Source organism: Sturnira hondurensis, unplaced genomic scaffold (assembly GCF_014824575.4).
Source record: "Sturnira hondurensis isolate 20B ecotype Veracruz unplaced genomic scaffold, ASM1482457v3 Scaffold0001538, whole genome shotgun sequence".
NCBI lineage: Eukaryota > Metazoa > Chordata > Mammalia > Chiroptera > Phyllostomidae > Sturnira > Sturnira hondurensis.
The window spans coordinates 1,425,991-1,453,019 of NW_028074169.1; the positions used below are offsets into that span (position 1 = coordinate 1,425,991).

Genomic DNA, 27,029 nt, shown 5'->3' on the forward strand with positions numbered 1-27,029 from the left:
TTATTTTATAACCAAATAGTGTTATTATATCCAGGATTTAAATCCCAAATCTATCCCATTTCAAAGTTAAAATTACTTCTAAAAATAATCATTGCAAGCATCAAAAACTGTGCTTCTCTTATGTGAGTGCTGTACACTTACTATTGAATTATGTAGGACCACTTTCTACCTAAGCTTCTAGTTAGCCAAGCAAAGAAAGAAGGAGTGCCTATTCTTTGCAACAGCATAGATGGAACTAGAAAGTGAAATAAGCCAGGTGGTGAAAGAGAAATGCCATATGATCTCACCTATAAGTGGAACTTAATCAACAAAACAAACAAGCAAGCAAAATATAACCAGATACATTGAAATAAGGAACAAACTGACAGTAACCAGAGGGAAGAGAGGAGATGGATAATGGAGGAAAATAGGGGAAGGGCCGTCAGGGAACATGTATAACAAATATGTAGACAAAGCCAAAGGGGGCTAGGTTTGAGTGCGGGAGGTGGGTATAGCTGGGTTGGGAGAGTGGTGGGAGGAAAATAAAGACAACTGTACTTGAACAACAAAAAAAAATTATAAAAATAAAATATTTACTATATCTGAAAAAAGAAAGCAAATTTTAGGCATGCATGTTTTCATGCAGGCTAATGTATACAACCATCTATATATCTATGACATATTCTGAGAACAAATCATGTTACTCCTGAATCCTTAGTGAAATGTTAAATTATATTTGGTATCTTCAATCACTAAGGCAGAAAATTAATGTAATATATTTTAAAATATTAAAAAGTTGAAACAAATTTTGATGCCTTAAAGAAAATCAATGATCACAAACTCTCATTTTTAATAAAATGTATTTTTTAATTAGCTTATGCTAATTCGTGTTATCATTTTTTAATTATGCTCTTCCTCCAGTTACTATGCACACATGGCAATGAGCCAAATTATCACCCTCTATAAATCATCTTATTTACATACAAGATAATTATTCCAAAAACTTATTATATTTTTTAATAGTTATTAAGCAAATATTATCAATAGTTTTTTTTAGAAAAAAGATATTATGCTTGGTACCTTGGAAAATATAATGACTCATGCCTTGCCTTTGAGGACATATATCTTGTATGCCTATATTTTTAAATTGTGAAATTTACTTGATTAATAGTTTTCTCAGGATCACTTCAGAGAAGTATTAACAAAAACTTATCTTGGATCCTATTAGGTAGCCCAAGTTAAGAGAATTTAATGATCACTTCTTGGACTTTTGGCTAAGATCAAATGAAGAGAAGTTAATGATGCTTTAGGCAGGCAGACCTAGGGGAAAACTACTGACCAGCCTAATAATATCTCTCCTGTGTCTTGCAGAACAGGTAACTAAATCATCTTGTTATTACCCGATAATAACAAGTGGTTGCTAGGTGTAAATGCTACAGATAAATCACCTTCTTTAATGCCAACCTGCCCCACTTTTTCTTGGACTATGGAACTTCTATCTACCACATTGAAAGGGGACCCATGAACAGCAGATCTCTGCAGTTAACCAAAGTGAGCATGTCCACTCCTTGGAAGCACTGCTGCTCAAACTTTGCACCAGAAGGGGCTAAATTACTTATCCAGCCAGATAAGAGAGAAAGTAGCTAAAAGCTTCCTGAGTTTACAACCTCAGTTGTGGAGGGCCTCTGCCCTCAGGACGCCCACCCCCCCCCACCCCACCCCGGGCTGCTACGGATGAGAATAAGTCTACCAAGACCTGATCTGCTTGGGGAGCAAAGGTGGCCGATCTCTCAAAGGAAAAGGGCCAGGAGCCTTTTCCTCAATGGGCTTTTATTGGGTTTGTTTTGCACAAGAATACAGGTAAAGCTCATTAATCATTATCAGTCAGTAAGAATCAAACAATAGATAACATACAAAGAACTATGAGGGCATATTTTGAGTCAGGGCCAGATAGCTAAAGAGCCAGAAAACTTTGAGGAAAAAACTCACTTCTTGCTTGGACCCTTATCATTTAATTGAGAGCATTCTAAACAAAGTAGGTTTCACAGGATTTTACATATTCTTTCTTAGGCCTGATCTCCCTAGGGAACCCACCCTTTCCAGCATGTGGCAACAACCACCACCAGCATTGTTTCAGGCTTAAGTCAGGTAGGGTAAGTAAGGCAGACAAGAGATTAGGAGACTTCTTTCAGACAGAATGAGGACTCAGGCTATGTCAAAGCCAAGGGGCAAGGGCCCATCACCCCCTTTTGCTATAGCCCCCCCAAGTCCTTCCCTGGGGCCTCCCTGTGATCATGCCTGTCTTAGGTTGTTCCCTTCTTGGGAAATCTTACCTGTCATTGGCTAACCGATCAAGCATTGAGGGCCAGTTATGGATGAAGTAAAAGGAGCAGAAGCAGTGCTCCTGCCAGGGAGATAAGCTTTGTCTCCTTATTGGTTTATGATCCAAAGGTCACTCACTCAGCCTTAGGCATGGGGGAGGTTACAGCTCCTGAAACCAGGCAGGGCGGTTCCCAACACTCAGTCCCTAGATTCATACAAGAAACAGGCCAGGCTCCTTCAGCAAAGAGAAAAAAAGCCTTCCTCCAAAGTCCTCTTCCATCACCTCTTACACCTGGCATAAGTCCCAACCATGTTTAAAAATAAGCTGTTCCCATCAGTCTTGGATTCATTGAATACTGTGTGTTAGGCATTGTGAAATAAATTTAAAATATGTAAAAAGTGGCCTTTGCCCTGAATAAGGTTACAATATATCCACTTGAACAAACTCAGAAAGCATAGGAAAACTTAGATTTCTCATTCACTCATTCCAGACACACATGTCAAGTACTGTACTAGTTACTGAGGATGCAGTACTGAAGGTTGAAAAACAGATGATAATGCAAATAAACATCTTACTAGTGCAATGGTAGGCAAAAGATGTTAAATAACAGTGATGTTCAATAAATGTCATGAAATCAGAGAATTTATTAGTTTTGGTTGCGATATTGCTATAAACAATACAGCCAAGCACCAATCAATACTCCACAAATGCAATGACTCTTCTACGATCCACTCTACAGTAAAGAAAACTGGCTTACCTGAGACTACCACTTTAAAATCTTTTTGACTGATTGTACAGGTCAGAGTTATCAGATTGGGTGTGAATGAAATATGGTCACTGATGAGGAACGTCTGAAAGAGACAAGAGCGTCTCTCCTTCCATTGAATTCACCTTAGTCTCAGGAGCTATATTTCAGGTCAGGAAATATGGCCCTAACATTTAAAAACATTCATTGTGGTACTTTGGAAGAGAGAACATAAAACATGACTTAAAAACATTGTGTTTAATACTACAGTCAATTGGACGTTCAGCTTTTCGACAGTTGTATTTAAAGTCATAATATATAAAAGATATTTCTGTGACTTGTTACAGTCTCTGGATTTCTGGGTATAATTTGTATCTCTTTTAAGGTACTGTGGTGATCTCCTTCACTTATTTGCATACATGGTTCTTTTTATCCCTTAACTTCCTTTTTAAATATTTATTTTGATTGTTGTTCAAGTACAGTTTTCTGTATTTTAATCCCATTCCATCCCACCCCACCTGCCCGGGCTCCCCATCTCCCTTCCATTTCCACCCCACTTAGTTTTTGTCCATGTGCCCTTTATACTTATTCCTCTAAACGCTTCCCCTTTTCCCCTGAAGCTCCCTCCTCTCTCCCCTCTGGTCACTGTCAACCTGTACTCTATTTCAGTGTCTTTGGTTATATTTTGCTTGCTTGTTTCTTTTGTTGTTTAGCTTCCTGTTAAAGGGGAGATTATATGGTATTTGGCTTTCACCACTTAGCTTATTTCGCTCAACATAATGCTTTCCAGTTCCATCCATGATGTTGCAAAGGGTAGGAGCTCCTTTCTTTCTGCTGCATAGAATTCCATTGTGTAAATGTACCATAGTTCTTGGATCCATTCATTTACTGATGGGCACCTAGGTTGCTTCCAACACTTGGCTATTGTAAATGGTTCTGCTATAAACATTGGGGTGCATAGGTTCTTTTGGATTGGTGTTCTAGGGTTCTTAAGATATAATCGTAGCAGTAGGTTAAAAGGGTTAAAAGGCAGATCCATTTTTAGTTTTCTGAGAAAATTCCATAGTGTTTCCCATAGTGGTTGTACCAGTCTGCAATCCCAACAACAGTGAACTAAGGTCCCCTTTTCCACAAAACCTCTCCTACATTTGTTATTTGTTGCTTTGTTTATGATGGCCATTCTGACCCATGTAAAGTGGTATCTCACTGTGTTTTTTTTTAATATATTTTATTGATTATACCATTACAGTTGTTCTATTCCCACCTTCATTCCCTACCCCCCACACACTCCCTCCCCCACCATTCTCCCCAACTTAGTTTATAACCACGTGTCTCAAGTTATTTAGATTCTATATTTCCCCCACTATTCTTGCCCTCCCCCCATCTATTTTCTACCTACTCTCTATGCTATTTTCTGTACCTTCTCCCCCCTTCTCCTCCTCCCATTCCCCTGTTTCTAACCCTCCATGTGTTCTTCATTTCTATGGTTCAACTCCTGATCTAGCTGTCCTCTTGGTTTGCTTTTGTTTTAGGTGTGGTTGTTAATAACTGTGAGCTGGCTGTCCTTTCACTGTTAATATTTTTATCTTCTTTTTCTTAGATAAGTCCCTTTAGCATTTCATATAATAAGGGCTTGGTGATGATGAACTCCTTCAACTTGACTTATCTGAGAAACACTTTATCTGTCCTTCCATTCTAAATGAAAGCTTTGCTGGATAAAGCAATCTTGGCTGTAGGTCTTTGGATGTCATGACTTGGAATACTTCTTTCCAGCCCCTTCTTGCCTGTAAGGTCTCTTTTGAGAAATCCGCAGACAGTCTGATGGGTACTCCTTTGTAGGTGACTGTCCCCTTATCTCTTGCTGCTTCTAGGATTCTCTCCTTCATTTTGGTCTTGGCTAATGTAATTATAATGTGCCTTGGTGTGTTCCTTCTTGGGTCCAACTTCTTTGGCACTCTCTGAGCTTCCTGGATTTCCTGGAAGTCTATTTCCTTTGCCACACTGGGGAAGTTCTCCTTTATTATTTGTTCAAATAAGTTTTCCACTCGTGGCTGTTTCTTTCCCCCTTCTGGTACTCCTATAATTTGGATGTTGGAACGTTTAAAGATGTCTTGGAGGTTCCTAAGCCTCTCCTCATTTGTTTGAATTCTCATTTCTTCATTCCTTTCTGGTTGGATGTTTCGTTCTTCCTTCTGGTCCATTCCATTGATTTGAGTCCCAGTTTCCTTTCCATCACTATTGGTTTCCTGGACATCTCCCTTCATTTCAATTAGTTTAGCCTTCATATGTTCCTCTAATTTGTGACTATAATCAACCAGTTCTGTGAGCATCCTGAGAAATAGTGTCTTGAATTGTGCTTCTGAGAGGCTGGCAATTTCTCGGTCGCTTAGAGTTATTGGCTCTGGGACTTTGAGTTCTTCTTGCACCATCTTTTGGGCTGTTCATGGCGGTTCCATAGCAGGATCAGAGCCCTAAGGTGTTCACTAGCGCAGGGCAACTAAGTCGCTGGGTTTTGACCCTGTATGTGGGGGTGGGGTCAAAGAGGGACTATGGCATCCTATCTGCCGCCTGGTGCCTCGGCCCTCACCGTTGCTGCAGCTGCTGCCGTCACCGGGCCCACACATTTCGTCCCACTGCACGCGAGTGTGCCACCACTGTCAGCCCTCACCCCTGGGGCCTGCATGGTCCGTCTCACTGTGCGCAAATGTGCGACCGTGGTCAGTCTGCCCCGCACCCCAACTGGTTCCAGGCTGCCTGCGCGCCTGGGTCAGGGGACCTGTCCTGCCTGACCCTGCTTGCTGCTGGCTCCGCACCTCTTACCATCCCCGTTGAACGGTTAGATGTAGTCGAACTTCCGTATAATTCAATTTTCTGTCCTTTGGTTGTGTCTTTGTTTCTCCAAACCTTTGTTGTATTCAAACTTGGTTGTGGGAGAAGGCACAGTGTTTCCACCTATGCCTCCATCTTGGCGGAAGTCCTCACTGTGGTTTTAATTAGCATCTCTCTGATAGCAAGCAATATTGAGCATTTTTTCATGTGTCTCTGAATCCCTCCTTAGAGGGAACCCCTCCTTTTCATGTGTCTCTGTATGTCCTCCTTGGAGAAATGTCTTTTCAAGTCCTCTGCCCACTTTTTAATTGGGTTGCTGGTCTTAGAGTGGAGTCATGTGAGTTCTCTATATATTTTGGAGATCAAACCCTTGTCTGAGGTATCATTGATGAATATGTTTTCCCATACAGTTGGTTCTCTTTTTATTTTAATACTGTTTTCTTTATTCACACACAAGCTTTTTATTTTGATGAGACCCCATTTGTTTATTCTTTCCTTTATGTCCCTTGCCCTAGGGGACATAACAGTAAAAATATTGCTGCGTGAAATATCTGATATTTTCCTGCCAATGTTGTCCTCTAGGACTTTAATGGTTTCACAGCTTATATTTAAGTCTTTTATCCACCTTGAATTTACTTTGGTATATGGTGTAAGTTGGTGCTCAAGTTTCATTTTCTGCATATAGCTGTCCAGTTCTCCCAACACCATTTGTTGAAGAGGCTATTGTTACTCCATTTCATGTTGCTGCCCCCTTTGTTGAATATTAATTCACTATAGAGACTTGGGTTTATTTCTGGGCTCTCTGTTCTGTTTCATTGGTCTATGTGCCTGTATTTATACCAGTACCAGGCTGTTTTGATTACAGTGGCCTTGTAATACAGTTTGATATCAGGTATTGTGATCCCTCCGACTTTGTTCTTCATTCTCAAAATTGCAGCTGCTATTTGGGGTCATTTATGGTTCCATATAAATTTTTGAAATGTTTGTTCTATGTCTGTGAAATATGCCATTAGTACTTTAATAGGAATTGCATTGAATTTGTAAATTGCTTTGGGTAGTATGGACATTTTGATGGTGTTAATTCTTCCAATCCATGAACACCATCTATGTTTCCATTTGTTTGTGTCTTCCTTGATTTCTTTCTTCAGTGTTGTGTAGTTTTCTGCATACAGGTGTTTTACCTCCTTGGTTAGGTTTATTCCTAGGTGTTTTATTTTTCTTGTTACTATATCGAATGGGATTTTTTTCTTGATTTCTGCTTCTGCTGTTTCATTGTTGCTATACAAAATGCCTTTGATTTCTGGATATTGACTTTGTATCCCACTGTTTTACCAAATTTATTTATTAGGTCAAGAAGTTTTGGGGTACAGTCTATAAGATTTTCCATGTATACTATCATGTCATCTGCAAACAGTGACAGTTTTGTTTCCTCCTTTCTGATTTGAATGCCTTTTATTTCCTTTTCTTGTCTAATCGCTGTGGCTAAAAATTCCAATACTATATTGAATAGAAGGGGTGAAAGTGGACAATCTTGTGTTGTTCCTGATCTTAGTGGAAAAGCTTTTAGTTTCTGCCCATTTGATAGGGAAAAAGCCCCCTCCCACTAGCCTGAGAATGCCACAAAGTAATCTAACTTCCACATCTGCTTCTGTAACTTGCTTCTGCCAGGCAATCATAAGAGAGATCTAGCATTTTATCCCCAAATAAGGAAATAGATATAACTTCTGCATTTGCTTCTGTAACCTGCTTTTGCCATGTAGCTTAGAAAGAAAGAAAGACAGGGGTTTAAAAGTAAGACCCCTGCCACTGCTCGGGGCTCAGAATTTGGAGGTCGCTCTCCTCTGAGCCTGTGCACGTAATAAAGATCGTGCTCCTGAACCCCTCAGTGTCTGGTCGCTTCATTTTTCTGTAACATTTTGGTTCCCTGACCGGGAAGCGACCTTACATAAATTTCGGGCTGATTTGCCGCCGGCTGGACATGGCGGGCTGGCGGCTGGTGGCCCAACTGGGGACCGGAGGAGCATGTGCCCTAAGATTTCTTAGGCTCCTACCGGTCGGGGCACTGGACGCTGGCCCGGACTCTAGACGGGAAGTGAGGGTATCGGACCACGATCTATCAGAAGGCACCAGATCAGTAAGTGCACCGGGAACCGGACCCGAGATTAGGAAGGGAGGTGTGAGTCCTCCCAGATCTGCCTGAGGATCGAGACTAGGTAGTTCGATCACCAGACCCTCACTCCGGGAGGGGATGTTTAACTTCTGAGTGTCTGAGAGTGAAAGTGAGAGTGCATGTGTTTGTGGCTCCATGGGTGAAAAACCTACGGAGCAAGATTGGGTCCCAACCTGCGGTTCCTGTGTCATACAGCATAACGGTTGGCAGTTAACCCCAAATTCTGCTGGGGCAACCTTAGCCAAGACCGACCTTTTGTCCCGCGAGGGAACAGGCCAGGCGGATGAGCGAGTGAACCCCACCCTTTGTGTGTCTGCGCCGAGTGGGAGGAAGACCATGGGAGGCAGGCCTTCCACAGTCCTAAACTGTATGCTTCAGAACTTCAGTAAATTCAGAGGGCAGGACCCGTCACTGAATGCAGAACAACTAGAGACTTTTTGCACATCAGAATGGCCAACCATCGGAGTCGGCTGGCCCCCCGAGGGAACTCTAAACTTGTCCACCATTAGAGCAGTTCACCTCATAGTTGCAGGGAAGCCAGGTCACCCAGATCAATACCCCTATATAGACAGATGGCAGGAATTAGCCCAGGACATGCCCAGATGGCTGAGTCAGTGTGCAGGAACTCAGAGGCGTCCCAAAGGGACCTCGGGCGGGACGTGCTCAGGAACGTGCTGTGCGCAGCCCCGGGGACCGAGGACCCCAACTGTATTAGTTGCCAAGGTTAGACCTCCCATCCATCAGGATCAGGCCCAAGAAGATGAATTAGTTGTTCTCCAGCCGCCACCCTATCAGGTCCCACCAGTGCCACCCACAGCCCCACCGCAGGAGCCCTTAACTCCACCACTCTCCATTCTGCCTCAAGAACCACAGCCTAGTCCAGAATCGGCACCTGTCCGGTACCCAGCCTTGCCCCAGCCGGGCTCTTCGCCCGTGGCCAGTAGGCTCAGAAGCCAACATCAGCCACCTCTCCAGATGCCACTCCGGGAGGTACAGGCAGCTCCTAGAGTCAATAACGATGGGACCATCCAGCCAGGTCAGGTCACCTACTATTACCAGCCCTTTAGCACTACTGACTTCCTAAACTGGAAACATCATACCCCTCCATTTTCGGAGAAGCCAAAGGCCTTGACTGAGTTAGTAGACTCAATCTTCCAAACCCACCGGCCCACCTGGTTTGACTGTCGCCAACTCCTCCTCACACTTTTTAACACAGAAGAGAGGAGAAAGATTTTGCAGGAGGCCTGACGCTACCTAGAGGCACATGCCCCGGCTGGGACCCTTGACCCCTCTGACTATGCTCGCACAGCCACCCCTGAGCAGCAGCCAGCCTGGGACCCAAATACAGAACAGGGATGAGCAGCCCTCAATCAGCATTGCCACTCTCTACTACAGGGAGTAAAAGCGGTGGCCAGAAAACCCACCAACATGGCTAAAGTAGCCACCATAATTCAGAAGGCAGACGAGTGCCCCAGGAACTTTCTAGAGCGCCTAATCGAGGCCTACCAGGTTTATACACCTTTTGACCCAGAGGCGGCTGAGAACCAGTGTATGGTAGCCATGGCTTTCGTCTCTCAGTTGGCCTCAGACATTAGAAAGAAGCTTCAGAAATTAGAAGGCTTCGCAGGCACGACTCTGAACCAACTCTTGGCAGTAGCCAACAAAGTATATGAAAACCGAGACGAAGCTGCGGCGGCCGCCTGCTTAGAAGACCAGAAATTACAGGCCACCCTCTTAGCCGCCGCACTAGGAAAACCGGCCCCGGCAGCGTCAAAAATCAAACCGGGCTAAAAGAAGGGACACTTCAAAGTAGAAAAAGATCAGTGTGCTTATTGCAAAGAGCGGGGGCATTGGAAGCAAGATTGTCCAGCCCGAAAGCAGCGGGAGGAGTCATCTAACAGTCGGGCAGTCCCGCCAGCACCAGCCCCCAACGTGGGGGGTTAGCCCTTGCCGGGTTCAGCCAACACTGAGGGCGACCAGGCTCGATCACGCTCAGTCCCCAGGAGCCCATGGTCAGAGTAAAAGTCGGGGGCCAAGACATAGACTTTATGGTAGACACCTGGGTGGAACACTCGGTAGTCACCGCCCGGGTAGGACCCCTCATTGGAAAAGAAGCCTTAGTGCAGGGGGCCACTGGCCTCTTGGCCAGCCTGCAAAGATTTTTCCAGTCACAGAAGGTGGAACTGGGAGGCCACCAGATTACCCATGAGTTCCTGTACCTGCCAGACTGCTCAATTCCCCTGTTGGGTAGGGACATTCTAACCAAACTGGCGGCACGAGTCACTTTCCGACCTGGGGAGCCTCCCTGGACCTGCCCACACTGTGGACCACCACCCTGGTAATACCGAGAGAAGAAGAATATAGACTCCACCAGAAAGACGAGGGGCCAGTCCAGGACCCCCTTTGGGCAGCCTACTCCGGAATCTGGGCAGAGGACAACCTGCCAGGACTGACGAGGGGGCGGGAGCCCGTATTAGTAGAACTCATACCCGGAGCAACCCCGAGGTGCATTAAACAATACCCGATACCAAGAGATGCCCGGCATGGCATAGCTCCAATAATCAATAAACATCTTGAAGCAGGGATCCTAGTCCCTTGCCAGTCACCGTGGAACACCCCATTGCTCCCTGTGAAAAAGCCAGATGGGTCCGGCTATAGGCTGGTACAGGACTTACGGGCCGTCAATCAAGCCACAGTTACACTGCACCCTGTAGTCCCAAATCCATATACCTTGTTGGGGCAGTTGCCGCTGGTAGCCACTCACTTCACCTGCCTAGACCTGAAAGATGCCTTCTTCTGTATCCCACTGGCCCCACAGTCACAGGCCATTTTTGCTTTCAAGTGGGAGGACCCAGTGTCTGGAGAAAAGTCCCAGTTAACTTGGACAAGACTGCCACAGGGGTTCAAGAACTCACCCACCATATTCAGTGAGGCCCTGGCAAAAGACCTGCACCCGTATAGGGACAAGTACCCTGAAGTCACTCTACTCCAATACGTAGATGACTTGCTACTGGCCGGGCAAGGGAAGGAAGACTGCTGAGTCCACACAGGCACCTTACTCCAGTTATTGCAGGACAGGGGATATCAGGTGTCTCGGAAAAAGGCACAACTTTGCCAAGAGACTGTCAAATACCTAGGGTTCCAGATTAGCCAAGGACAGCGGGCCCTCAGGGTAGAAAGAAAGGCAGTCATCAGGCAAATGGTGGTCCCAACAAACTGGAGACAACTCAGAGAGTTCTCAGGAGCTGCTGGTTTCTGCCGCCTTTGGATACCCGCTATGCCCAGATAGCCAAACCGTTGTACCAGGCCACAAAAGGACCTGACTCTGATCCATTCCTATGGACCCCCGAACAGGAGGAGGCATTCCAGCAGATCAAAAACTGCTTAACTAGCGCACCGGCCCTAGGTCTGCCTGACCCAGAGAAGCCTTTTTGGCTCTATGTGCACGAGAAGGACAAAATAGCCCTAGGCGTGCTAACCCAAGATCACGGACCATGGAAAAGGCCGGTAGCATACCTGTCTATGCAATTAGACAATGTTGCAGCGGGGTGGCCACCATGTTTGAGAGCGGTCATGGCAGCAGCAGTCCTGCTACAAGAGGTGGACAAGTTAACCTTCGGGCAGGAAACGCACCTCTACTTTCCCCATGCTGTCCATAGCCTATTAGAAGGGGCAGGGCACCGCTACCTATCCAATCCTCGGTTAGCTCAATACCAGGGGCTGCTCCAAGGGAGTCCCCGGGTCCACCTGAAGACTGTGTGGTCTATCAACCCGGCCACATATTTGCCCGCAGAGCACGGAGTCCCAGACCATGACTGTGCAGACATTACGGACCAAGTCTATGCTAGCCGACCCGACCTGAAAGACCAACCTATACCCCATGAGGATTGGACTCTGTACACTGACGGGAGCAGCTACTTGACTGAGGCCAGAGAGCGCCGAGCAGGCTATGCAGTCACCACCCAAGACACAGTCATAGAAGCGAGGGCCCTACCCGCCGGGTGGTCGGCCCAGAGGGCCGAATTATATGCCCTCATACGAGCCCTAGAACTAAGTAAAGGCAGAAAGGTCAACATATTTACTGACTCCAAATATGCCTACACCACCCCGCATTTCCACGGGGCAATTTACCGATAAAGAGGGCTCTTGACCACGGAGGGAAAAGAGATAAAAAATAAACAAGAAATACTCAGGCTACTTGAGGCAGTAAAGGCCCCCAACCAAGTGGCTGTAATCCTTTGCCATGGACACCAGCGGGGCCACACCAGAGAAATAGAAGGAAACAAGTTCGCTGACCAGGCTGCAAAGGAGGCAGCATGCAAATGGCCAGAGCCTATAATTACCCTCAACCCAATACTAGGAGTTACCCCAACTGAGCGTGATTACAGCCCAGAGGAGGACCGGTGGGCGACTCAGGCCCAAGCCCAGAAGACACCAGAGGGGCTTTGGAAACTGAAAGATGGGAGGATGGATATACATACCTCAGAGTCAAGGCCAGAATATTGTCCAGAACTGCCATAGTCTAACCCACCTAGGAAAGACTAAGCTAAGCCAGCTCCTTGGAAAGTTCCTATATATCCCCACCTTGGACACCCTGTGCACCTTCATCACAGCCCGTTGCCCTACCTGCACGCAATATAACGCTAAGGCACCCAAGGTTCCTCACCAGGGCATCCAGTATACCAGCACACTGCCTTTTGAAGATCTCCAACTCGACTTCACCAAGTTCAAACCCAGCCGCGGGTACAAGTACCTCCTAGTTCTAGTGTGCACCTTTTCAGGCTGGGTAGAAGCGTTCCCCACGCACACAGAAAAGGCCCAGGAAGTAGCGCGAGTACTACTCCAAGAAATCATCCCTCGGCATGGCCTGCCACTCATCTTACAGAGTGACAACGGACCAGCCTTCACCACTAAAGTCATGCAGCTGCTAACTCGGGCCCTGAATCTGAGATGGAGACTACATGCTGCCTACCGGCCCCAGAGCTCAGGCAAGGTAGAACGGATGAACCGAACCCTAAAGGAGACTTTGGGAAAACTCTGCCAAGAGACACACCTCCCCTGGCCAGACATTTTGCCTCTTGCCCTCTTCAGGATAAGGTGCACCCTGAATGCAGCCGGATATACCCCTTATGAAATAATATATGGAAGAGCCACCCCCTTAACCCGAATACCAGCCACCACAGATTTAACTGCTTTTGGAGAGACCCGTCAAGCATCCTACCTAGCCGCCCTAGGCCAAGAATTAGAAAGAGTAAGGCAAGCCCACCTTGGGCAAGAACTAGTACCAACAGGGGGCCAGCCCACTCCTTCAGGCCAGGACAGTATGTCTGGGTAAAAGATTGGAAAAAAGAGCCCCTCCAGCCCAGATGGGTTGGCCCCTACTTAGTACTGTTAACTACCCCTACCACTTTAAAAGTCACAGGTGTCGCCCCCTGGATCCACCACACCAGAGCGAAGGCTGCTGCCGATCCAGAGGTGCCCGAACAGAGACCTGAGGAGAGACCGGACCGGGTGCCCACCCTGAAGCTGCAGAGAACCTGCCACGATGGAGTAGAAGAGTGGACCATTGCAGAACCACTGCCAGACTCCCCATGACCCGTGAGGACCCTGAGCACCGGCTCGTCACCCCAGGGAGAATCTGAGAGTCCCCGCCAGGTGCCTGCCTCGAGACTCTGAAGAATAACCCGAGAGGAGAGCGGAATGGACTATTACACCATCATTGGACTCCTCACCACGGTAGGGGGACTTGGACTCTGGTATACTGCCCCAGAAGATTGGACCACCAGAGACCGAGTAACCCTAGGACTACTATACCTAGGTTTGATTTGTATATTCATAGCTATTGCTTGCTTTGTCTAACCCACCCAACATGAACCCCTGGCAAACACTCTTGATCCTATTGCCCCTGCTAGCCTATGGGTCAGTCCACTGGGAATATAATGAGACCATCGTAGTTCAAGAATATAGGAAACAGGGAAGGTGGATGACTGTAGCCACCATAGGCACAAAAGAGTGTCTTGGGCCCTGCAGACGAAAATTAGTACTCAAGATCTTGGGAGGCTCCTTCCAAAGCCTAAATGGGTGGGTTTGGTTCAGGGACCCATTTGTCTGTTTCAAAGAAGATCAGACTGATAAGTCATGCAATTCGTGGCCGGAGACCTATGGGGGTTGTGCCTACAAATATTGCCAAGTCCACCGCACAAATGGCAGAGAAATTGTTATAACCCTAGATAAGGCAGAAGACCCTATCTGGGAAAAAGGAGTTAAAGGAAAAGTCTACATAGGCATGGCCTTTTCAGGACCAGTAGGAGATATAATAGTTTTTAAAAGGAAAGATCTGTACCTTGGCCTCCACATGCTGAAGACAGTTCAGAAAACCATTGACCCCAGGTCAGCCAAACAGATACTCCTTTCTCTTGGATAACTTTAATCCAGGAGGGAGCAGCCCTCCTTAACCTTAGTGACCCAGGAAACTTCACAGATTGTTTCCTCTGTGCCTCCCTAAGCAAGCCCCCACTGATTGCAGTCCAAGTTAATGCCACTCCTCAGAATACAGACCATGGCAGCCAAGGTAGACTCCTAGGGCCCGTCCAGGACCCCCTCTATCAGTCCCCAGAGAGGAGTTTATACCAAAATAGTACCAGCTGGTGCAAGGGGGACAAATCTCCTTCCCTTGTACCCCCACCGGGGTTATTCTTTTGGACTAATCAGACATTAGTCCCAAGTGTCAACTGTTCGGACTCTCGTGTTTACCTCCTAGTAGCACTAGCCCCCCAATTACTAGCCTACCCACCCGGAGAACTAGAAGCCAAGTATATAAACTCCACTCTCCGCCGAAGAGCAGTATTCCTCCCTGTGCTAGTAGGACTAAGTTTCGCTGCTTCACTTGCCAGTATCAGTGTAGGAGGAGCAGGATTAGCCACAAGCTTGCAGTCCCAAGAGGCCCTCCGCCAAGAACTCCATGAGGCCTTAGGATCAGTAGCAACCTCTATGGCCTCCCTGCAACGCCAGATCCTATCTCTAGCTAGAGTGGCCCAGCAGAAACAGCAGGCCTTAGATCTCTTAACGGCAGATAAAGGAGGAACCTGTATATTCCTAGGAGAAGAGTGTTGCTATTTTGTTAATGAAAGTGGCCTAGTTGAAGAGAACATACAACGCATAAATGAACTTAAAGACAGACTACGGCCCGGAGCTGGGACGGGAGCCACCTCTTGGTGGCAGAACACTCTTTTCTCTCTCCTAGCCCCCGTCCTAGGACCCCTGATCATCCTCATCCTAGTCATTACCATAGGACCCTGGGCCATCAGGACAGTAGTCAGCCAGTTAGAAGGAGCACTAGAACAGAAGACCACTAGCCGCATCCTTATGCTCCAGCAACAACAAGAGCAGAGAGTCCCATTATTGGATGCTGAGGCAGATGAAAACACTGTCTAAGCACCCACAGGGGGGAATGATAGGGAAAAAGCCCCCTCCCACTAGCCTGAGAATGCCACAAAGTAATCTAACTTCCACATCTGCTTCTGCCAGGCAATCATAAGAGAGATCTAGCATTTTATCCCCGAATAAGGAAATAGATATAACTTCCGCATTTGCTTCTGTAACCTGCTTTTGCCACGTAGCTTAGAAAGAAAGAAAGACAGGCATATAAAAGTAAGACCCCTGCCACTGCTCGGGGCTCAGAATTTGGAGGTCGCTCTCCTCTGAGCCCATGCACATAATAAAGATCGTGCTCCTGAACCCCTCAGTGTCTGGTCGCTTCATTTTTCTGTAACACATTGAGTATGATGTTGGTTGTAGGTCTCTCATATATGGCCTTTATTATATTGAGGAATGCTCCTTCTATTCCCAGTTTGTTGAGTGTTTTTATTATAAATGGATGTTGTACCTTATCAAAAGCTGTTTCCGCATCTACTGATATGATCATGTGATTTTTGTCTTTGCTTCCATTTATATGATGTATTACACTACTGATTTGTGAATATTGGACTATCCTTGCATCCCTGGGGATGAATCCCACTTGCTCATCGTGAATGATCTTTTAAATATATTGTTGGATATGGTTCGCCAATATTTTGTTGAGGATTTTAGTGTCTATGTTCATCAGTGATATTGGCCTGAAGTTTTCTTTCTTTGTTGTGTCTCTATCTGGCTTAGGAATTAGGATGATGCTGGCTTCATAAAGAGTTTGGGAGTCTTCCATCATTTTAGATTTTTTGGAATAGCCTGTGAAGAATAGGAGTTAGCTCTTCCTTAAATGCTTTGTAGAATTCTCCTGTGAAATCATTTGGTCCGGAACTTTTTTGTGTTGGGAGTTTGTTTATCACTGCTTCAATTTCATCTGCTGTTATTGGTCTGTTCAGGCTTTCTGCTTCTTCTGCATTGAATTTTGGAAGATTATATTTTCCTAGAAATTTTTTATTTCACCTAGGTTTTCTAATTTCTGGGCATATAGTTCTTCATAGTAATTTCTTACAATCCTTTGTATTTTTGTGGTGTTAGTTGTATTCTCTCCTCTTTCATTTCTGATTGTGTTTATTTGGGTCCTCTCTCTTTTTTTCTTGATGAGTCTGCTTAAAGGCTTAACAATTTTGTTTATCTTTTCAAAGAACCAGATCCTGGATTTATTGATCTTTAGAATTGTGCTTTTAGTCTGTATGTCATTTAATTCTGCTGGGATCTTGGTTATTTCCTTCCTTCTACTTGCGCTGGGCTGTCTTTGTTGTTGTTCCTCAAGTTCTATTAGTTGTAGGGTTACAATGTTTGTTTGAAATATTTCTATCTTTTTTAGATAGACCTGTATCACTCTGAACTTGTCTCTGAGGACTGCCTTCACACTGTCCCATAGGTTTTGAGTTGTTGTGAGTTCATTTTCATTTGTTTCCAGAAACTTTTTGATTTCTTCCCTAATTTCATTCTTGACCCATCCATTGTTTAATAACATGCTATTCAATCTCCATGAGTTTGAGTGTTTTGGGTTTTTTCCCTTGGGATTGGTTTCTAGTTTCAGTCCCTTGACGTTTGAGAAAATGCTTGGTATGATTTCAATTTTCTTGAATTTGTTGAGGCTTGTTTTGTGTCCTATCATGTGGTCTATCTTTGAAAATGTTCCATGTGCATTTAAAAGAATGTGTATTTAGCTCCTTTGGGATGGAGGGCTCTCTCTAAATATATCAGTTAAGTCCATTTCATCTAGGGCATTGTTCAATGCCACAGTATCTTTGTTGATATTTTATTTGGAAGATTTGTTCATTTTTTACAGTGGGGTGTTAAAATCCCCTACTATAATTGTGTTGCTGTCAATATCTTTCTTCAAGTCCTCTAAGATTCTCTTTATGTATTTGGGTGCTCCTATGTTGGGTGCATATATATTTATGATTTTAATGTCTTCTTGGTGGATTCTTCCCTTGAATATTATGAAGTGACCTTCTGGGTCTCTCTATATGGCCCTTTTTTCTGAAGACTATTTTGTCTGATATGAGTATTGCTACCCTGGCTTTTTTCTTCTTGTCTCTTTGCTTGGAAAATTTCTTTCCAGCCCTTCACTTTAAGTTTGTGTAGGTCTTTTGTCCTGAGGTGGGTCTCTTATAGGCAGCATATGTGTGGGTCCTGCTTTCTTATCCATTCAGCTATTCTATGTCTTTTGATTCGAGCATTTAATCCATTTACATTTAAGGTTATTATTGATAGGTACTTATTCATTGCCATTTTTGTACCTGTGTTCTTCTCTGTCTCTCTATTTTCCTTCCTTTACTTAGAACAGTCCCTTTAGCATCTCTTGCAGAGCTGGTTTGGTGGAGGTGTATTCTTTTAGACTTCTTTTGTCTTGGAAGCTGTTTATTTGGCCTTCTATCTTGATTGAGAGCCTTGCTGGGTAAAGTAGCCTTAGTTGCAGGCCTCTGGTTATCATTACTTGGTATATTTCTTGCCATTCTCTTCTTGCTTGGAGCATTTTCATTGAGAAGTCAGTTGCTAACCTTATTGGGGCTCCCTTGTATGTTACTTTCTTTTTCTCCTTTGCTGCCTTTAGGATTCTCTCTTTGTCTTGAAATTTTGCCAGTTTAATGATGATGTGTCTTGTAGTGGGCCTCTTTGGATTCCTCTTGATTGGGATTCTCTGTGTTTCCTAAATTTGTGTGGATTTTTCTCTCATCAAATTAGGGAAGTATTCCATCATTACTTTTTCAAATAGATTTTCTATCTCTTGCTCTTCTTCTTCTCCTTCTGGTATCTCTATTATTCGAATATTATTACATTTCATGTTGTCTTGCATTTCTCTTAATCCCTCCTCATTCTTTCTGAGTCTCTTTTTCTTTTCTTGCTCTTTCTGGGTGTTTTTTTCTCCTTTGTCCTCCAACTTGATGATCCGATCTTCTGTTTCATCAATCCTGCTGTTGATTTCTTCCACTGTGTTCTTCAGTTCAGAAATTGTATTCTTTATTTCATCTTGGCCCTTATTAATATTTTTTTTTCATGTTGATGTAGTTTGCAGTGAGTTCACTGTAGTTCCCTTGTAGTTTCTGGTAGCTCATTGTGAGCTCGTTAAACTTCTTGATAACCAGTGCTTTGAATTCAATATCTGAGAGCTGACTTGCTTCTATTTCACCTAGCATTCTTCTTGAGGCTTCTTGCTTTCCTTTCATCTCACATTGGTCCTTCATCTTCCCATTGTTTGTGAGACTCTTCTTCTTATCTTCAGCTTCTTAATTTGGTTTGTTCTGGCTCCTCAGGTTTATGGTGTGAACCTCTGTGGCATAATACCTTTGAGAGTCAGTGGTGTAATCTCCTTGTTCTCCCAAGCTCACTGGTCTTGGGCTGTCCTTTATGTTGGCTCTGTGTTTGTCTTTGGGTTTTGATTGTTTTTGGATCTTTCTTTTGTGGGTCCGTCCCACCAGCTGGTTAACTGATGGTCCCTCTGTCCACCCCCTGTTTTAATTTGTTGTACTGGTGATAGCAGTTTGTGTTGAATCTAGTTCTTCTGTGTATACAAGGTTTTAATGATTCTCTTTTGCTCTTGTTCAATTGTTTCTACTGGGTAGTTCCTCCACTATTTAGTTGTATTTCCAGATTGGTCGTGGATTGAAGTCTGTGCAGTTTCCACTCCCTCCTTCACCTTCTGTTGTTATCTGTTGGTGTTTTTTTTGTTGTTGGGTTTCCTTTTCCAGTGGGTATCCTGGTGTTCATCATTTTCACCTACTCTTTTTTGTGATCAGTTGGAGGGGAAGGCAAAATGGTTTATGACAACAGGAGAGTATTCTGTGATATTTATAGTAGCAGCCAGTAGAGAAGAGATAGGAGGTCCTTTGGCTATGTATAGTGTTAACTGTAATATTCAACCCAACTAACCACTTTTTAGAAAGGATGGAAAGAAGATAAGACTCTTGTTGGAGAGGAAAGCCTTGTGAGTTGTATCTAGAAAGCAGTGAGGTTGTTGGAGGTCAGATTCTGAGGTAAGGCGAGAGTAAAGGATAGTAAATAGGTGTAGTGTGTGAGAGAATAGAGTTAACCACTACAGTAATAGAGTTCAGGAAACTGTGAAGTAGGCTAAGATCCAGGAGGGGTGTTGTGAACCATTTACAATTGTATGAAACAGCTATTATTTACAATAATATTACAGCAACAATTGTATGACAGAATCTATGTGATCTGGATAACAAGAATAGGGGGTATAGGACTTTGAGTAGTGTGCTAAAGGAACACAAGTGATGTGAAAGACAGTAAATTAGCAATACACAGTGGAAGGGAAAACAGGGGAAACCTGTCAAATGATACAATATAACCAGCCAAGCAAAGAAGACTATACAGAAAGAAGAGAAATACAAAAATACTATTAAAATAAAAGATGTAAGTATAATGAAAAATAATAATAATACAAATATGCAGTAACTTGTAGTTTCTCTCCAATAGCAAAGTGAGATTTGTCTCTCTGTCTCTGCTGTTGGGATGCCCTCTCTTTGGTCCTTTCACAGTTCCAAGTTTTTTGTCTCACTTGTGGGTTAAAAAAAAATGTCAGGAGAAGAGAGGAAGAAGAGATAAGATTGGAAAGAAAGGAAGAATGAATAAAACAAGAAATAAGGAAAGAGAAGGAAAAGGTATTTAAAGATAAAACAATAATAAAATTTAAAAAATAAAAGATTACTTAAAAAGAAAAACAAAAAAACTCTTGTTGGTTTCAAACTGGTCAAACCTGTTTTTCTGGTCTTGCTGGCTGCAACAGGCTGAGGGGCAATTGGTGTGGCCTTTCTTCCGTCTTGATGTGGACTCAGCCAGTCTTGCAAGCACTTTCCCAAGAGCTAGTCTGGTGCCTCTCCCCAGCACCACCAACAGGGGATTCAGGTCCTCTTCATAGCACTTTTTCCCTGGGGGTCATTGCCATGGGCTGCAGTGCAGGAGCAGGCACCCTGCTAGGCTGCCTCGGTCTGCGGGTTTGTGTGCGAACCCTTCCCAGTGCTATGGGGGAATGCAGGGCCTTTTGCCCAGCTGGTTGGGGCGGGGGGAGTAGGCAGAGCAGCTGTCACAGGAGAATCCCTCAAACAGTCTTACTTTTTGAGACATTTCTCCCACTCAAGCCTGCCACTCAGTACAGCCCAATTCTCCAGCCAGACCCGTGTCTATCTGGGTCAGAGTCTGACACTGAAAGACTCTCAACTATCCCAAGCTGGTGACCACAGACTCTGCGGGTGATCATGGCCTGTGCGTGTTTGCCTCTTTGTCCTTATTGCCCTCTCTGCAACTTCAAGCAACCAGGTCTCTCCCGGTGCTGCTCAAACCCTGCTTGGCCAGCGAGGGAGGGAGCAGTTGACCCGGCTCTCTCCCAAGGACTCTTTGCAGACCTGCTACTCCCAAGGAGTCTGTGGTAGACCCAGCGCCAGGTGCTGGGCGCCAGGCACAGGGCCGAGGCTGCCACCCCTGCCCCTGTCCCTGCACCAGTCCCTGGGACCTTATTGTCCTGCAGCTGTCTCCTTACCATCTAGTTTTTCAGTGTCTGCTACAATTTCTGTTCTTATTTTCAGATATGCTGGGGGTACTGTTGGCTGTTTGCCCTGTTCCTCTGTAGATTGGCCAGGTTTTTCTCCCATGTGTAGGAGGAAGTAGAATCTACTCTGTCCTACTCCATCTCCATCTTCCCAATCTAATCTACCCCTTAACTTCTTAATGGCTAGAAATATGCCTTATCCATCTTTCTAAATTCCCTTTATCACTTAGCACATTGCCTTGCATATATCAGGCAATCAATGACTATTTGTTGAACTGTGTCATCCAAATGTGGAAGATGCACTGGACATGTAGATTTGAGGGCCTTTCTTTGACCCTCAAACCTTAAATTTACCAAAGAATTGTCCTTTCCTAATGGGGAACATTTATGCAAATCAAGAAGAGAGAAAAAGATAGGCTTTCAATAAGGAATGGAAAGAACACATCTCTAGCTAGCAAGATCAGTGAAATCATTGTGAATTATCAAAAGGAAGGCAGATGTCAGAGTCAAGTTACTCTCGTATTCAAACCTGGAGTTCTTATTCTAAAGGGAGTACTCATTGTGTCAACCAGTGTCGGATATTGTGTAGAATATAAAGCCTGCAGTGGAATCAGCATCACGCATAAGAACAAGCAGATGGAACACTGTGAGTAGAAGTGACATTAAATTTGGTTATGAAGTATCTAGTAGACATCACTATTGCTTAGAAGTAGCATCAGGCAACAAAGAGAAAGGTCAAAAGGCCTAGAAACATCTGACACAAATGCATAGCAGTAAGGAAGCTGTCTACAATGAAGTGTCTGTTCTTATCATTCTCTGTAGGTGGAATTGGCTGCATAGGTCGAGACGAGGGCCAGATTAGAAAGTGCCTGAATGTGGTGGAGATCTATAACCCTGATGGAGACTTCTGGAGAGAGGGCCCACCTATGCCAAGTTCCCTGCTTTCTCTTCGAACCAATTCTACCAATGCAGGAGCAGTGGATGGGAAGCTGTATGTCTGTGGAGGATTCCATGGAGCAGGTATTGATCCATTTTAAAATGTTTTATAACTTTGGTGTTGATTTGACTTCCCTTAACTAACCCAGTACCAAAAATAAGCCTGAGAACAGCATGAGGACTGGCAAAAGCATGGATTTTAGTGTTCAGTGATCTTGAGCAATGCACCAAACCTTTGAACTTGAGTTACCACATCTACAAAATGGAGCTACTACCTCCAAAGGATACCATAAGAATAAAATGAGATCTACTTTATAATGTGAATATGAGGAGACATCAGAGAAGGAAGGCCTGATTGTAGGACTGAATAAGAAATATTTTTTTATTTTTAATTAGACATTCAATATTATTTTATATTAGTTTAAAATGTACAACATAATGGTTAGACATTTATATAATTTATGAATTGATCCCCAAATAAGTCTACTACCCACCTGGAACCATACATAATTATTACAATATTGATTATAATCCTTGTGCTGTACTTTTTACCCTCGTGGCTATTTTGTAACTACCAATTTGTACTTCTTAATCCCTTCACATTTTTCACCCAACTTCTCCAAAGCCTTCTAATCTAGCAACCCTCAATTTGTCCTCTGCATGTTTTAGTTGGTATCTGTTTTGTTTGTTCATTTTTGTTCTTTAGATTCTACATATAAGTGAAATCATATGGTATTTGCCTTTCTCTGTCTGACTTATTCACTTAGCAGAGCACCCTATAGGGCCATCTGTTCTTGCAAATGTTAACATTACGTTCTTTATTATGGTAAGTCCACTGTATATATGCTCCACTTCTTTATTCATCTATTTATGGGCAGTTTAGATGGCATCCATATCTTGACTATTGTAAATAATACTGCATTAAGTGTAGGGGTGTGCATGCCTTTTCTAATTAGTGTTTTGCATTTCTTTGGATAAATACCCAGAATTGGAATTGCTGTGTCATATGGTGCTACTATTTTTCACTTTTTGAGGAAATGTCATACTGTTTTCCATAATGGCTACACCAATTTGCAATCCCACCAATAATGCATGAGGATTCTCTTTTCTCCCTACCCTTGTTAATACTTGTTGTTTGTTGATTAATTGATCATAGCTATCCTGACAGGTGTGAAGTTATATCTAATTATGATTTTAATTTGCATTTTGCTGATGATTATTGAACTTGAGCATCTTTTATTATGTCTATTGGCCATCTGTTTTTTCTCATTGGACAAATGTCTATTCAGGACCTCTGACCATTTTTTTAATTGGATTGTTTGCTTTAGGAGGTTTAAGTTGTATAACTTAATAAAGTTTGGATATTAATCCCTTATCAGGGGTTAATCCCTTATCCCTTATCCCTTTGGATATTAATCCCTTATCATTGGCAAATACCTTGTCCCATTCAATTGGTTGTCCTTTTGTTTGATCAATGGCTTCCTTTGCTGTGCAAAAACTCTTTAGTTTGATGCAGTCCCATTACTTATTTTTTCTTTTATTTCTTTGCTCAAGGAGACATATCCACAAAAAAATATTACTAAGAGCAATATCAGAGAGTTCACTACCTATGCTTTCTTTCAGGAGTTTTATGGTTTCATGTCTTACATTTAAGTCATTAATCCATTTTGAGTTTATTCTTGGTATTGTACAAAAAGGAGTCTTGCCCTGGCTGGCATAGCTCAGTGGATTGAGCATGGGCCTGTGAAGCAAAAGTTCCCTGGTTCAATTTCCAGTCAAGGCACATGCCTGGGTTGCAGACCAGGTCCCCAGTAGGGGACACATGAGAGGCAACCACACATTGATGTTTCTCTCCCATTCTTTCTCCTTCCCTTCCCCAATCTCCAAAAATAAATAGATAAAATATTTTTTTAAAAAAGGAGTCTAGTTTAATTTTTATGTATCTCTCCAATTTTCCCAATACCATTTATTGAACAAAGTCCATTGTATCTTTGGTCATATATTAATTGACTATATAGATGTGGGTTTATTTTCGGGCTCTTTATTCTGTTTCATTGATCTATGTGTCTGTTTTTATGCCTGTATCATGATGTTTTGATGACTATAGCTTTGTGGTAGTTTGATATCAGGTAGCATGATACCTCCAACTTTGTGCTTTCTGGGTCATTTGTAGTTCTATAAATTTTAGGATTATTTGTTCTACCTCTGTGAAATGTGCCATGGTATTTTCATAGGTATGGCATTGAATGAATATATATAAATAAATATTAATGCCTTGGGGAGTATGTATATTTTAACAATATTAATTCTTCCTAACCATGAACATGATATACTGTTCCATTTATTTGTATCTTCTTCAATTTATTACTTCAATGTCTTATAATTTTCAGAGTATAGGTCTTTTACCTATTGGGTGAAATTTATTTCTATGTATTTTTTTTAATATCTTAATTTTTTAAAGATTTTATTTATTTATTTTTAGACTCTCTGAACTTCCTAGACTTCCTGGAATTCTATTTCCTTCACCAGATTGGGAAGACTTTCCTTCATTATTTGTTCAGATAACTTTTCCATTTCGTGTTCTTCCTCTTCTCTTTCTGGCACCCCTATGATTTGGATGTTTGAATGTTTAAAGTTGTCCCAGAGGTTCCTCAGCCTCTCTCTCTCTCTTTTTTTTTTTTTTGAGTTCTTGTTTATTCATTCTGTTCCTGTTGGATGTTTATTCCTTTCTTTTGTTCTAAATCATTGGTTTGAGTGCCTGTTTTCTTCCCTTCACTGTTGGTTCCCTATATATTTTTCTCTATTTCACTTTGTATAGCCTTCATTTTGTTTCTGAATCAAACAATTCTGTGAGCACCCTGATTATTGGTGTTTTGAACTCTGCATCTGATAGGTTGGCAACCTCATTGCTTAGTTCTTCTTCTGAAGTTTTGATACGTTTTTTTTTTTAATTTGGGCCACATTTCTTTGTCTTGGCACCTGTTGTGTTACAAAGGGTGGAAACTTAGGTATTTGCCAGGGCGGGGCAATGCTCTTTGCTGTGTTGTGGTGCTGTCTGTGGAGGAAGAGTCAGAGAGGGTTCAATACCTCTTGCTCAGCTCTCACACCACATTTCATTACTTCCTTCACTCTGCCCTTTCAGGTGCTGATTCCCAAGTAGGTGGGTTTGTGTATGTTCTAGAACCCCATGGGCCTCTCAAGAGACTCTCCTGTGAGACTGAGAGTTTCTCCTGCCAACACAAGTCCCACCGGTTTTCAGAGCCAGAGGTTTTGGAGATTTATTCTCCCATCAATGGAACCCTGGGCTGTGCAGTCAGGCCTGGGGATGGGATCACTCTCCCCAGTTGTCCCTGCCAGTTTTTATCCACCATACATTAATATGGGACCACCCATTCTGCAGGCTGCCACCACAGGTGCCTTGCCACCACTGCCACCTGCCACTGCCTCACTACATCACACCACATCCTCTATGTCCCTCCTATCCATCTGAATTAAAGTTTCTTCTTTAAGTCCTTGGTTATTGGACTTCCATACAGTTAAATTTTCTGGCAGTTCTGGCGATTTTTAGATTGGTTGTTATCCTTCTTATGGTTGGGTGAGGAGGCAAAGTGAGTCTACCTACGCCTCCATCTTGGCCAGCCATTTTTTATAACTATGTTCTTTTTTTTTTTTTGTCTGTCCTCTTCTTAAAGAAGTTCCATTACATTTTTAATACTAGTTAGGTAGAAATTAACTCCTTTTGTTTTTTCTTTCCAGGAATTTTTTTTTAGTTCTCCTTCGATTTTAAATGACAGATTTGCCTGGTAGAATAGTTTTTGTTTTAGGTCCTTGTTTTTCATCACTTTGAATATTTTCTGACAATCCTGGCTTAAAATGTTCCTGTTGAGATATCAGCTGACAGTCTTACAGGAGCTCACTTGTAGGTAACTGTCTTCCTCTTGCTGCTTTTAAGATACTTTTATTGTCTTTAACTTTTGCCTTTAATTATGTTGTGTCTTGGTATTGGCCACTTTGGGTTTGTCTTGTTTGAGATTCTCTGTACTTCCTGGTCTATTCCCTTCACCAAGTAAGGAAAGTTTTCCATCATTAATTTTTCAAATAAGTTTTCAAAGTTTTGCTCTTTCTCTTCTCTGGTACCCCTGTGATGCAGATGTTGTTATTCTTCATGTTGTCCCAGAGGTCTCTTAAACTATCCTCATTTTATATATATGCTCTGATTGCATGTTTTCTGCTACTTTGTCTTCTAAATGGCTGATTTTTTCCTCTGCTTTTATTTAATCTCCTGTTGATGCCATTGTTGTGTTCTTTATTTCAGATATGGCATTCTTCATTTCTGACTGGATCTTTTTATGGTTTCTATGTTGAGGTTTTCACTAAGTTTCTTGAGTATACCTATAACCATTGTATTGAAGATCTAGATCTGGTATACTGCTTGCACGATTTCATTTAGTTTGTTTTCTGTGGATTTCTCCTGTTTTTTATGTGCAATGTGTTTCTTTGTCTCACCACTTTGGCTGCCTCTCTGTATTTGTTTCTGTGTATTAGGAAGATCTGCTGTCTCCCAGTCTTGGTGGGTTGGCCTTATATAGTAGACGTCTTGTGGAGCTCAGTGGTTCATTCTCCCTTATCACTGGAGCTAGGTGTTCCAGGAATGTCCCTTGTGTGACTTATGTGAGTTCTCCTGTTGTACTTAAGTCTTGACTGCTGTTGATGCATTTGTGGTTGATGTTTATCCTATGGCTATTTGATTATGTGATTGCCCCTGACCACAGTGTATGAGCTGCTGTGCCAGGGCTGACCTCATGAAGCAGAATTTACCTCAGCAGCATCTGGTGTCTACTGAGATCTCCCTTTGGTTATGCTGCTTGTGGAGCTACTTGAGTCATGCTCTAGTGTAGTCTGAAGCCTGCCATCAGGTATATTGGTTCTGGGGCCTCTTGAGAGCATCTCTAGTGAAGGTTAATGGCATGTACTGCTTTTAATGGGTCCTGAAATACCTTTTTGGAGCCACAAAGCAATCCACAGTTTGCAGCTGCCTCTACTGGGCTTGGGTGTGCATGGGAGAGGACAAGGC

General features: G+C 43.3%; 1 protein-coding gene across 2 annotated transcripts in view; it reads left to right on the top strand.

Moving 5' to 3' along the window:
• Nucleotides 1-27,029, top strand: part of KBTBD12 (kelch repeat and BTB domain containing 12) — a 73,613-nt gene that overhangs the window by 41,423 nt on the left and 5,161 nt on the right. For both annotated transcript variants that reach the window (XM_037030121.1, XM_037030113.1), the window contains exon 5: nucleotides 21,842-22,039. In XM_037030121.1, coding sequence (XP_036886016.1) covers nucleotides 21,842-22,039 — 198 coding nt within the window. The remainder of the gene's footprint in view (nucleotides 1-21,841; nucleotides 22,040-27,029) is intronic.